Here is a 13,009-nt window from a genome sequence, read left to right as displayed (position 1 = left end):
TACCCTAGTGGCACCACTTCTCCCCCAAGAAGATGTTATAAAAATGAGTCACGCCCAGATGACATACAAAATCCTTAATGCATCTGTTTGAGAGACTTGCTGTGTTATTGTCCTCTTTGGACTTTGAGTTTTCCCTCAAGCCATAGTTTGTTGGAACTATATATTCAGCTCAGGCTAATTGATGCAGTACGTTTGCAGTATTGTTTCCAAAATATTTCCACCAGCGTTTCAAATGTTTCAAAAATTAACAGTGGGGGTACTTCGCTATTGGAACAATTTAACAAGGGTTGTCATTGAAAATTTTTTCTATTGAGGTTGGATGTTCTTCTAGAAGTACACTCGAGTTCAAACAAGAACGAATTCAGGAAAGTTCTGCTGGTCTGAGTTATACAAGACAAAATAATGAGTGATAAACGAGCTCCTCCTCTAGCTTTAAACACCTCCAAATCTGTTTTGCAATTGCTGTGGTCTTTAGAATTGCTTACCTTTTCCCCCTTACTTTATCTACATGGGTATCTGAGCCATCTGAAGGGACAGCACCTCACAACCATACTGGTTTTGCCTACAACCGCTTGTTACCCTTCTAATTTTGCCTTTTTTTGGGGGGTGGAAGAGAGAGGAAGATTTTTTTTTTATTATTTATTTATTATTTTTGCAGAGACATTTCTTCCTGTAATCAACAGAACTCAGCTTAGTTTCATGGCTGTTCTGATGTTACTGATCTGCATTTCCAGGGAAGTTCTTGTTGATGGCTGCGGGACAGATCCATTTGGAATATTAATCTTCCTATTCCACACTGAAATCAGGGATATTCTGGGCACATATCCAGCTTATATCATCTGTTCTGGGCCTGAAGCTGAGCCATCCCAATATGAATAGACAGTTATGATAGGATTGTGGAAAACATAAAACAGCAATACAAACGACAAGAAACACAAAGTATTTAAGTTCATCTCTACAGCACAGGTGATCATACCGAAGAAAAACAGCTCATCTTAACATGACATTTTGTTTTTACCTTGGGTCCACATTTGCTGTTGCTTCATCAATGATAAGGATCCGATTTTTTTTTAGAACCGCTCTGGCAAGACATACCAGCTGTCTCTGACCAACACTAAAATTAGACCCAGATTCTGCCAGCTGTGTCTCCATTTTATTAGGCAGATCTTCCACAACCTCCTTCAGTTGCACCTGTTGACATGTCAACATACTGTAGGATGAGTAACTCCCTTTTAAATCAGCTATTGTACGTTTGATGACACAACAATAACTATGCAAGGTTTGCCTTTTATATTCTGACACAAAATGACTAAGTGCCAAGTTGGATTACAGTGTGTCAGTTATTAGAATTCTAAAAAAGCATATTGTTAAGAATCTATTAATGTTCATTAAAACTAAGATATGAATCAAAACGTAACCAAAACATCATCCCAAGGGATAATTTTTTCATAAAAGACTTATATAACAATATGCATGTCTACACACACATGCACAAACACACACATGCACAAACACTCACACAACGCTCTGCTCTTTTCCATCAACAGCTATGCCCGTAACAAACCTCATGAAAACATCTAAAACCCAATGCACACAAGCATAATGGTGTTACTTGGCTTGTAAATATAGACTTAGTAAGTCACCTCTTCCAAGGCATTCCACAGATCCTCGTCAGTGTATTCATTGAAAGGGTCTAAGTTTTTCCTCATAGTTCCAGTGAATAAAACAGGCTCCTAAAACCCAACAAAATTAGCATTCTGTTATAAACACAGGTTTTAGATCACAATAGGTTAGCTAATAATAATCAGAACTAACCTATATCAACAGTAACATAGAAACATCCTACAACAAGCTATCTTTTATGAAACGCAGAAGAGTATTTAGCACACTGAAAAGAGAGGGGGGGGAGACAAGTGTCTGGCCACTCTGTGTGGAGCTGATTTCCCAAACAGGGCAGGTCTATTTGCAGATGACAGCACACAGTTATGTCGGTACTCAAATGGGCATTTACATCCCACTGTTTTGATGCCACAAGCTATATATATACTCACATGCAATCACTGCTATCCTGGTATTGTTAATGAGAACCAGAAACTGCTGCTGTCAATGGGGTCACACTCCTAAATTATGTTTGGGCAGTTTTGAAAATTTATGTTTACACTAAATAAAACAGGAGAGGAATTCACTTGCTCCCAGTGCCATTTTCATTTTCCTTTTTTTTTTTAACTCCTAATTTCATACCATAAACCCCCTTCAATTTTACCAGCAGAGCCTAAAAGAAACAGATTTCACCATTTCCGTGCAATGTTTAAATCTACACGTGTAAATGTGTATCTTACACTCACGCATAAGTTCATCTATATGGCTTCAGCATTATACCAAGCTTATCGAGATCTGGAGTATTCCTGGGCTAATTCAAAATAAACTAGGGAGTCAAATCAGTACAGTCGCCCAGTTCAGGTACCAATGTGGCTTTACTTGTGGTTGAAGCAGCCACTGTTCTCATTCAGACCAGTAACAGACAGTAAACTGGCAAAAACTGGCAGAAATCAATGCACACTGAAAAATGTACTATTTGAGAAGTGGGAAGATGGCTTTTGGTCCAGCCTTCCCAAAGCATCAGGTCAGTACTCACTAAGGGGATTTGACAGACCAGAGAGTTGTGCACTGACAAAACAAAACTCCTCTTTATGCTACGCAAAGACAACAACAACCCAAAAGCTGTACCAGTACTAATGATAAATGGAGAAAATGTTATCAGAGTCTCGTTTAAATTGGAGAAATCTTTTGCATTTTTTTTTCTCCTAAAGAATGTTTGAAGTTGTATTTGGTAATTTCAGCTTACTCCAAGACTACCTTCTGTCTTGACTGACATCCCACCTAAGCCTAGTGATGGCCAGCTCCACCCAAATGGCAGCAGCAAATCAGAACAGGATTTCTGCCTTCACTTACTGTCTTCACATCGAAACTATTCTGAACGGTATAAAAGGATTAACTGAGACAAAACATGCCACAAGCAGTATAAAAGAACATATGTGTTTCTTGACATGGCACACCAATTATTTGAAAGTATCTGTTGAGTTGGCAAAACATGTCGCTAAAAACCTGTTGAATGAACAAAAGGATTTAATGAAAACATTAGCAGGCTAAAGAACATTTTTCTTAAAAAAAAACACCTTAGGAAGTAATTTGTTTAACAATAACTATTTTAATACTCCACTTGGTGTGTTTTTTGAAGGTATTGTTAGGTTTATTTTCCTTTTCAATCTATTTTTATAGGTTGGTAAAATAAGCAACTGAATTTATAAAGTGTTCATAACTATTATAAAAGTCCTAACAACAGACGTGTACTGCAACAGTAGATAAGGATATTTTTTAATTATCATTTCTGACACAGATTATTATTTAAAATAGCCTAGTTTATGAGAGGAAAGTAATAAGACAAACCTGTAAATAATTGTTGTAAAAATGCTTGCAGTCAGGGAGGCAGACAACATTTGCATAGGAAAGATTTACAAACACAGCCTTCACACAGCTCTATCCAAGCAAGCAATTAGAAGCCTAAGCACATTTTTATTTCTCCAGGTATGTATTTAACCTTAAATGTAAGAAAACATCAGTCTTGACTCATCACTCTAGGAATGGGTTAGTTTAGCGTGCCTTATGTTATAATTTTAATGAATCTCTCTCTCTTCTTTTTGTTGTTGTTGCTTTTTTTTTTTTTGACTTCCCACATAATTATGGAGATATTTGCTGCAAAACAACTGCCTGATGTTACATGACTATTTCTATTATTGACATCACTGTTATTAATGCACTACAAAGACAATGCTTATCACTCAGTTTAGTCTAGTATAAACCTAATTCCAAACCTTCGTCCTCTTCCTACTACCACCACTTCATTGTTTCACATATTTTTAGTAAAAACAAGTCCTCCCCTATGTGGAGAAGAAACATTACCTGCTACCCTTCAGACAATTAAAACCCTTTGGGACCATGACGAAAACCCTATCACAATATTCTACTGAATTGAAATGGTTTTATAACCATGTGATAAGCCAATGTATGAATAAACAAACCACCACATATAATTAAATAGTGAACTTTGAGCATCTGCTTTATTCAGTGTGTAGAAACTGAATTTGACCAGCAGCTCTTCTGTGTCAGCACTATCTTATTCAACTGGGTTGAATGCTTCCAAATGTAGAAATCACCTGCAATAGCTACAGGTAGGGTTTCAATAAAGCTGTAGACCTTGAATGAACTGATGATCATCTGTTTTCAGGAGAAAAGAACATTGTGCACAAGTGTAAAAAGAAAAAAAAAAAAAAAAAAGACCACACACACACAAAAACAAAACAAAACAAAACAAAAACAAAACAAAAAAAAAACTTAAGTCCACATAAAGTTCTCTTTAGATATGAAAAGGTGACTAGTCCCACTGGGTACCTCTGCCATACATAAACAAATACCTCAGCATGCAGAAACAAAAAGGCAGCCTGCATAAGGCAGCAATCCAGTTGCTGGGGAAGTGATGTTCTTTTTTGTTTGTTTGTTGGCCTTTTATTTTATTATTATTATTTTTTAGTAAAAGCATATCTACTTTCTCTGACTCCTGCTCTTGGGAAAGGGAAAAAAAAAAGCAGGTAAGCAGGGAGGCTTAGAACCACTGTTCATTCCCGTTTTTATCAGATTCTCAAATTAAGAAAGTAATATTAACACTCTGAATGCCATCCTGCCAACAGGCTAGCAAACACTCAGATACAAACGTGGTCAAAGGATTCTAAATACAGCTCCTGTAATAAAATACAGAGAATTAATGCTAAACATGGCAAATGAATTCCTCTGCTTTCCAGCCTACTGTTCTATCTACCTGCTAGAACAACTGAGATGAATTATTTGCCAGAAAGATGACTTTGCATTTCCAACATATGAGCTCTTCCCTCTTCTTTTACTCTCCACTGGAGAGGGAGGGAGGATCACAGGAGAGATCAGAGCCCTCATGAAACATGGTAACCTGCACAGGCTCTGCCTTCAGGAAGTTTTGAGGTAATACATAACCCTTCTCTGGTTCATTGTCTCATTTGAAAGGCAGACAATAGAAGACAACACTTCTGGTCTATGGGATTTCTTGGAACATTCATTCTTCTGTTCCAACATCAGAGATGAGGTTATTCCCAATATTGTCTTATTTTTTTCCTTCATTGCAGCCTTTCCTGCATTCAGCTTCTGAAGGTCACCAAGTTTTTATTTATAGGTCATAATGACTCCCCTTTCTCCCTTCCTCTGCTCTCCTCCTCTCCAGCCCTGAAAAGGCTGTTAGCTCACTTCCAGTAAGCAAACTTCCTCTTTCAAGATCTAGCCTCAGTCACTTTGTACAGGGGTGACTACAGAAGTGAATGTGTCCCCTTAAACTCCCTTACTAAGAAAGCTTCAGCAATGCATCAGGCAGTTTCTGCCAAAGGATCAACTTTGGAGATGCTTTCAGAGGATTGCTGAAGCTTGGTGTATTCCCACCAGATTTTCTTCGCTCATTCCCAGTCACAGAGGACAGCATACTGCTAACATATATTTGCACTTACTCCAGAGGAACAGACAAGGAACAAAACTAGGAAGAAAATCTTCCAGTTCCCAAAGCTGATTCCATTTATCTTAAAATAATCAAGACCTTGTTCTAGCAAGAATCAGAGAACCATAGAATATCCTGAGTTGGAAGGGATCCAAAAGGATCACGCACAGTCCAACTCCTGGCTCCACACAGAACCACCTAAAAATCAAACCATGTGTCTCCGAGTGACGTCCATACGCTTTTTGAACTCTGACAGGCTTGGTGCCGTGATCGCTTCCCTGGGGAGCCTGTTCCAGTGCCCAGCCACCCTCTCAGAATAATGCCTTGCAGAAGTTTCTCTGCCTACTGAATACGGGGGTGTATGTGGAACATATCCTGGCAAAGCGTTTTAAATACTACAGGGCTATAGAAGAAACGTTTATGGCAAAGTCAGCTTCTTACCTGAGGTATAATTGAAATTTTCTTCCTTAAGTCATGGAGGCCTAGCTCTGATGTCAAGTACTTATCAATCCAGATTCTTCCTTCAGGTTCAGCCAACCGAAAGAGGGCTGCTATAAGAGAGCTCTTCCCAGCTCCTGTTCTTCCCACAATTCCAACCTACAGAACAAACCAAGCTCGTACAATTAAACCAAGAGCCTTGCAGGATAAATTAATATGTCAAGCAATAGTTTTACTACATCACAGGATTTATAGTAGAACAAGCACCAAATAAAACTACTTTATAATTAACTTTTTTTTTTTTTTTCATGAGGAAAAAACCTCCCCCCCAGATCAGCTGGCATTCAGGTGACAATTGGATCCTCAGTGATTTCTTGGATCTTATCATTCAAAGGTGAAAGAAATATTTTCCTAACAAAGATTCTCTCTTAAGGTGTTGTGTTTTATTGTATAAACAAGAGAAAGGAGCTCAGTGAGTAGAGTAATGTGATTCAAGCTAGCCAATTTTACACTAAACCTCGTTTGCTCTTTGACATTAGGCAAATCACTTCAGGCATGCATCCACTTCTCAATCCAAAAAAGGCCTCTTACAAACCATTTCAGGAATAATTTATGAGTGCTATTCCCAATTTACATAACTAAGACTGATTTTGCTTAGTACTGTTAAGGTGAAGTTCTGTAAAGTAGTCAAGCTCGAGAGCCAAAATAAAGCTAAAACTAGCAGTAGGATTACAAACAGTATTCATGCTTCAGACAGCTTCAGCAGAGAGGATACAAGCATTGAAACTACAAGACTGCGTGGGCAAGCTGAAATTCTTGTCCAAACACGTGAAACAGTGAATAATAAAATCATAGTGATTCAGGCTTCTATAGGCTCCCCAAGGAAAAATAAGAAACTGTGTACAACGTGAAAAAACAATGCTTTCAGAAAAAAAAAAAAAAAAAAAAGAGGGAGAGACAACACAAAATATGGGATTGCTGACTTTAATGACAAGGAGTAAGATCTACAAGTACTTATATAAAATCAAGACTTAGGAGAAAGTAGGGCCATTAATAAGTAAGAGGAGACATATAATTAGTGGTGATTAAACACTACTTGAACAGCAAATTCTTTTTTATTTTTTTTTTAAATGTTGTCTTCAGGTGAGGGATTCTTAGAGAAAACAATGTGCAGTAATCAATTGTATCATAGAAGGTGATGGGTGTAGCTCTCTACACAGATCTGATTTGGCAGGATTTGTTATTTCCTGTACTCAGTTCTAATTGCTACATTTCCAGAAAGAAATCAACCTACTGGAAAGAGTTCAGAGAAGTGCAACATAAAATTAATATGGGTTGGAGATACTGATTTTACGAGGAAGGATTTATGAGGATTAAACATGTACAATATAGCCTGGCAAAGCGATTTGGGTGCAGAAAGGAGGAAGAAACATGAAAACCTTCATGAATATACGTACAGACACCAGAGGGAATTACCCACTGCCTGAGACTCAGATGTATGCAGTAATGACTGCTGGAATGAAATTAAGCATAGGCAACATTACATTGAAGAGCAAGGAAAAAACTTTCCAATAGCCAGAGACACTGACCCCAGATAAAGCAGCAGTGCCCACATTTAAGCAAAAATAACACTAAAAAGGTATACGACAAGGAGCAACTCACAATGCATGACCTAAACAGCGTTTCCTACTTCTATTTTCTGATTGAACAGTTTCATCCAAAAATTCATTATTGTACAATTGTACATAAACTAACTAACATTTATACAGTGCTTATTAGTAAAGATACTGCACAATGTAAGCAAATCTGTTACAATAAATTATAAAATACCTTCTATTCTAAGTGATGTCAAACCAAATGATACGAAACAAAGGGAAAATAGTTACGAACAGTTACAGCACCGCTCAAAAAGCGAATGCTGAATGGATACAGACATACGGAGTTATGAAAACAAAAGTTCAATTGTTTCTCTGTAAATGTCAGTGATATAAAGTATTGTATTAAGAATATAAAGAAAAAACATAAAAAATTGATACTTAAAATAAAAATGCAGCTGCTCTGCATATTGTCAAAATCCCACTTTCAGTTTGGCATCCAATGAAAGGACTGTGCTCTTCAGCATTTAGAGGAATCTATTTGTATTTTGGGTCCAATTGACTACAGGCTGCTGAAAATTGACATGAATTTGAAACAGCTCTCCCTATACACTTTTTTTTTTTTATACATTGTGTTCTTCTGAGGTCTCTGTTCATAACCAGTGCAAACACGAGGAGGGTCTGCAAACTGAAGTTCCAGCCGCCTAACAGGAATCATCTGGGCACGGTTTCGTAGCCCGATGTACACCATGTGTATACACGAGAGTACACCTGCTGTACCGGGCTCATCATTACTCAAATGTCACTTGTACTTCAAAGTGGAGCTGAACAAAAAAATGAGAGTGAGATTTACAGCATGTCAGCTACTCCTCTCAAACTGCCCTTGTTACCCCTCAGGCAACCTCCCTGAGTATCTGCGCAAACAGCTGCCATGCCGTAAATCTAGACCCCCACCCCTCCTAACTTTTTTCATGTAGCCACATCCTCAGATCCAGGATCTGTTGGGGCAAGGTGTATTTAGTAATGTTGGTCCATACTCATTCGCAAGTTGTTGAATTCAGCTACACCCCCTGAAACAAAGGCTGGTCTTTAAAAATCAAGGCTGCACATGCTAACCTAAGCTAGGCTGAAGAGGTGAATCACAGCTGGCTGCTGGCAGAGCTCCTTGCATGAGGCAGACCATGCTAGGTTAGCAAAGATGGTTCAACAGAAAGACCTTCCTAGCCTGCTTTGACTGTAAGGAGATACTAAACGTGCAGCTTAGGTGGCAGCTGTAAAGGCACCGTAATCCCTAAGTGATCCCTTAGAAATGATCTCCTCCATTCTTACTGCACCTACCGCCTCACAGACTTGGTGCTGGGTCAGCTATAGGAAAAACTGCAAGCAGGCAGAAGTTTAAATTCACTCGTTCCATCAGAGGCACTGCAGCTACCAGAAGTCTGAAGTAGCCAGGGGTTTAAGCTGGCACAACAGTTCTCACTGACAGCCACATGCATCTGGAAACCTGGTTTTGAAGAGACATTTCTCCATAATTAAAAACAACATACAGGGCACAGATGCTTGGGAGATTTATTTTGCACAGTGGCAGTCTACTGCAGTATTGTGCAAAACATCATAGAAAACAAACATGAAATTCTTGGCAACAGTTTCAAGCTGGACAAATTCACTTCAGGATGACAAAACCACAGCATAACCACTCAGCAAAAATAAATACCCCCAGTCATCATCCCTCCTCCTCCTCCCCCACCAAGGACTGAATAAGACCTTGTTAATATCTCTTGCTTCCGTTTTCTTTTTTATTATTTTATTTCCATCTCTCACTAAGAAATGTAAACCTTCTTGTCTGCTATTGCATTAGAGTGATATATAACAGCTGAAGAGATGGCCCATAGGCAAGAAAGGTGGACAGCAGATAAACACCTCTTCAGTTCTTCTTCTTAAACATCGTTCTGAACTCGTCTGTACCTAATTCCATGAGGTTGTCTCCACGAAACAAAGTTGGGTTGAAGTCTTGTAACATGCATGTTACTAAAAAGGCCCGCTTGAGGAATGAAACAGGTTTGGGACTGAATGGAAAAGCATGTTACAAGCGAGGCCAGGGCAGTGATTGTAGAGAGCTGAACCAGCCTCCTAGGGAAGATATCCTAATCAAAAAAGTGCACGTGGATTTGAAATGTAGCAAAGCACGAATTAACACTGCAGGGCTCTAATTTAATTTTGTCTGTGGGGGAGACCTTCACTGCAACACTCTTAATACGGGGATAGTGTCAAAACTGGGGAGGAAGAGTCAAATTTGCAGAGGAGGAAGAATTTTATTTCTATGTTTCTTTTGGCTACCAATCTAATTAACAGCAACCGTTAATTGGATTGGTAGCCGAAAGGAACTGAAATAAAATCCCCAATTCTAAAGTTATGCAACTGATTTGTGTTTCTTTCTTCTCTCTTCCATTCTGGGCTCTGTGCGGGAACATGTACATTCCTTCTTGTCAATTGTCTCTGCTCACCTTGTGTGCTGACATCCTTCATTCCATGTATGCTTCCTCTACTGAATTCCCCATTTCCTAACGCAGCTCCATTTGCTTTGGATCTGAACGAACACTTGGGGTTTTGTTGGCATTTTGAATGTCTGCCACTTTTTGATGAAACCCAAATTTTATCAGAAAGTTATCGAATGTTTAACCCTTTGTTTTGATACATAGAAATGTCATGTTCACGGATGCATTTATGCTACATTTACAGGAAATCAATAGGCTCCAACTTCTGTTATTAAATATGACTATGACTTATTTTTTAAAATAACTCTTATCTGATTTCCTAACATCCATTTCTTTTATAATGTGTTTTTATAACAGTTTCTTTTCAATTATCATATTTACTTAATTACTGTAATAGGCAAAGACAGCCATATACATACCTTTTCTTTTGGTTTAATTACAACAGACAAATGCCTTAACACCAAAGGTCCATCTAGACTGTACGTGAAGTTAACATTTTCAAACGCTATCATTCCTTGACTTGGCCATTCAGGCGGTGGGTGCTTGTTGGTTTCCCAAGGGGCTTCTCTTTCAAGATCTGTGTATTCCATCACTCTTTCCACTGATATCATCTAAGGGGAAGAAAGAAGACAGGTATCTACAAATTCAGTTTATTGCACACACACTGCATACATATATATATATATATATGTACATTGATTTTGACTGTAAAGATTCGATGCAAATTTTTCCAGAGTTTTTCTCTCAGGTACAGATAGGAGTGCTTGGTACTGTCCTATACTTACTTTATACTACTGAAAAAAAAGAAAAAAATTTCATGTCCTACTACAGACTCCAATATATCACGATCCCTAAATCCATACATAAGCATGAATTTCTAATCAGTGGGATAAATTACAATTTTAAGAATGTGCATAATTGTTAAGAAATTTAAGCTATGGTAGTTATCTGTCAATCCTGGCTAAGATGCCACCACTTCACTGCGTGAAGACAGAGCTAGAAATTAAACTGCCTTATGAGCTACAGGCAGATCCATGATGGCTACTAGCATCAAGTTACCAGCTTCATTTTCCCTTTTTTGTCTTCCTCATTACCACTGCACTAACTCCTAGCAAATCTTTAATATGTTTGTCACAAGTAATTCAAAACTCTAAGATAGCTTTCACCATATCATGGCCTTAATATGCAGCAAAACTTGTTTTCCTGAGCACTTGAAGCCAGATAGGAAGGAAGTGCAGTATTTGCTGTTGTCCCTCGTCTTGTGGGAGGGATGAGAAACAAATATTGAGCTATCTAGACACTTTTTCTTCTCCCTCAGGAAAATAACAGAAGTTCTGTTTAGGCTCTGGTGTGCATCCCTCACCTATACATGTATTCTGTACAATTCATTTTACTTAACTGTATCTATGCACAGGTATGTTCTGAAAAGGCCATCATAAAGACATCTAGTAGGTTTACATTGCCTCGAGTAGCTTTAAGGCCAGAAGTTACCTGGCAATGAGTTCATAGAATAGCTTGGACAGGATCTTGAAGACCATCTAGTTCTAACCCCCCTACCATGATGGGGAGGGATGCAATCCACTAAATCACGTTGCCCAGGGCCTCATCCAACCTGGTCTTGAACAGCTCCAGTGATGAGCATCCACAACCTCTCTGGACAACCTGTGCCAGTGCCTCAACAACCTCTGAGTGAAGAATTTCCTCCTAACATCTAATCAAAATCTCCCATCTAGAAAAGGTTTAAAACCATTCCCCCTTGTCCTGCCATTGCCTGACTGAGCAAAAAGTTGCTTTCCATCTTGTTTATAAGCCTCCTTTAACTATTGAAAAGCTGCAATAAGGTCACACCAAAGCCTTCTCTTCTCCAGGCTGAACATCCCCAGCTCTCTCAGCCTGTCTCCACAGGAGAGGTGCTCCAGCCCTCTGAGCACTTTCGTGGCCCTCCCCTGGCCCCGCTCTGACAGCCCCACGCCCTCCTTGTGCTGTGCCCCCAGGCCTGGACGCAGCCCTCCAGGTGTGGCCTCCCCAGGGCAGAGCAGAGCAGAGCAGAGCAGAGCAGAGGGGCACAATCCCCTCCCTCCCTGCTGGCCACCCCTCTGGTCGGCCTGCTGGGCTGCAGGCACACACTGCTGCTGGTGGCGAGCTGTTTGGCCACCAGCACCCCCACGTCCTTCTCTGCAGGGCTGCTCCCAGTGAAGTCTTCTCCCAGCCTGTGCTCAGGGCTGGGATCGCCCCAGCCCAGGTGTGCAGCACCTTGCACTTGGCCTTGTTGAACCTCATTTGGTTCACGTGGGCCCACTTCTCAAGCTTGCCCTTTGGATGGATCCCTTCCTTCCGTGTTATCGACTGCACCACTCGGCTTGGTGTCATCTGCACACTTGCTGAGGGTGCACTCGATCCCACTGTCTATGTCATTGACAAAGATATTAAACAGTGCTAGTCCCAAAACAGACCCCTGAGGGGCACCGCTCGTCACTGGCTTCCACTAGGCCACAGAGCCATTGACCACCACAGTTCTCTATCTCACTGCCACCTGCCCTTTCCACACTACAAAATAAGCTCCAAAGAGACACATGCAAAGAAAGACTAACAGCAGAATAGAGAGGAACTGTTCTTGCCTCCCTCAAATATAATCAGCCCGTAATAACAGGGGCTTCTTGTTGGATATCCACAAGTTGATGCTAATCACAGCTCCATAAAATGATCAACTTTCCACAACAAAGGCAGCTAGTGAATGGTGAGTCTTCCTCCTCCAAGGCATTTCTGAATCACGGCCTCAAACACTCGCTACACAGGAACCCCATAGATTTACACTTCTGAATCTTCCTAACCAGTACAGAAAGAAACCCTGAAAGCTTTCTTCCCATTTCTCACCAGTCTGTCACCATTCCCTTATTCATGACTGAAAAATG

The 13,009-nt window shown here is 39.8% G+C and overlaps 1 protein-coding gene across 2 annotated transcripts in view; it reads right to left on the bottom strand.

Annotated features, from left to right (window-relative positions):
• ABCC4 (ATP binding cassette subfamily C member 4) overlaps positions 1–13,009 on the bottom strand; it is a 148,911-nt gene that overhangs the window by 30,485 nt on the left and 105,417 nt on the right. For both annotated transcript variants that reach the window (XM_032192288.1, XM_032192295.1), the window contains 4 exons: positions 10,517–10,708; positions 6,011–6,166; positions 1,644–1,733; positions 1,019–1,191 (listed from right to left, as the gene is read on the bottom strand). In XM_032192288.1, coding sequence (XP_032048179.1) covers positions 1,019–1,191; positions 1,644–1,733; positions 6,011–6,166; positions 10,517–10,708 — 611 coding nt within the window. The remainder of the gene's footprint in view (positions 1–1,018; positions 1,192–1,643; positions 1,734–6,010; positions 6,167–10,516; positions 10,709–13,009) is intronic.

The sequence above is a fragment of the Aythya fuligula genome, chromosome 1 (assembly GCF_009819795.1).
Source record: "Aythya fuligula isolate bAytFul2 chromosome 1, bAytFul2.pri, whole genome shotgun sequence".
In the NCBI taxonomy this organism is placed as follows: Eukaryota; Metazoa; Chordata; class Aves; order Anseriformes; family Anatidae; genus Aythya; species Aythya fuligula.
The sequence above is the reverse complement of the archived record's forward strand: the minus strand, read 5'-3'. Positions and strand labels throughout refer to the sequence as shown.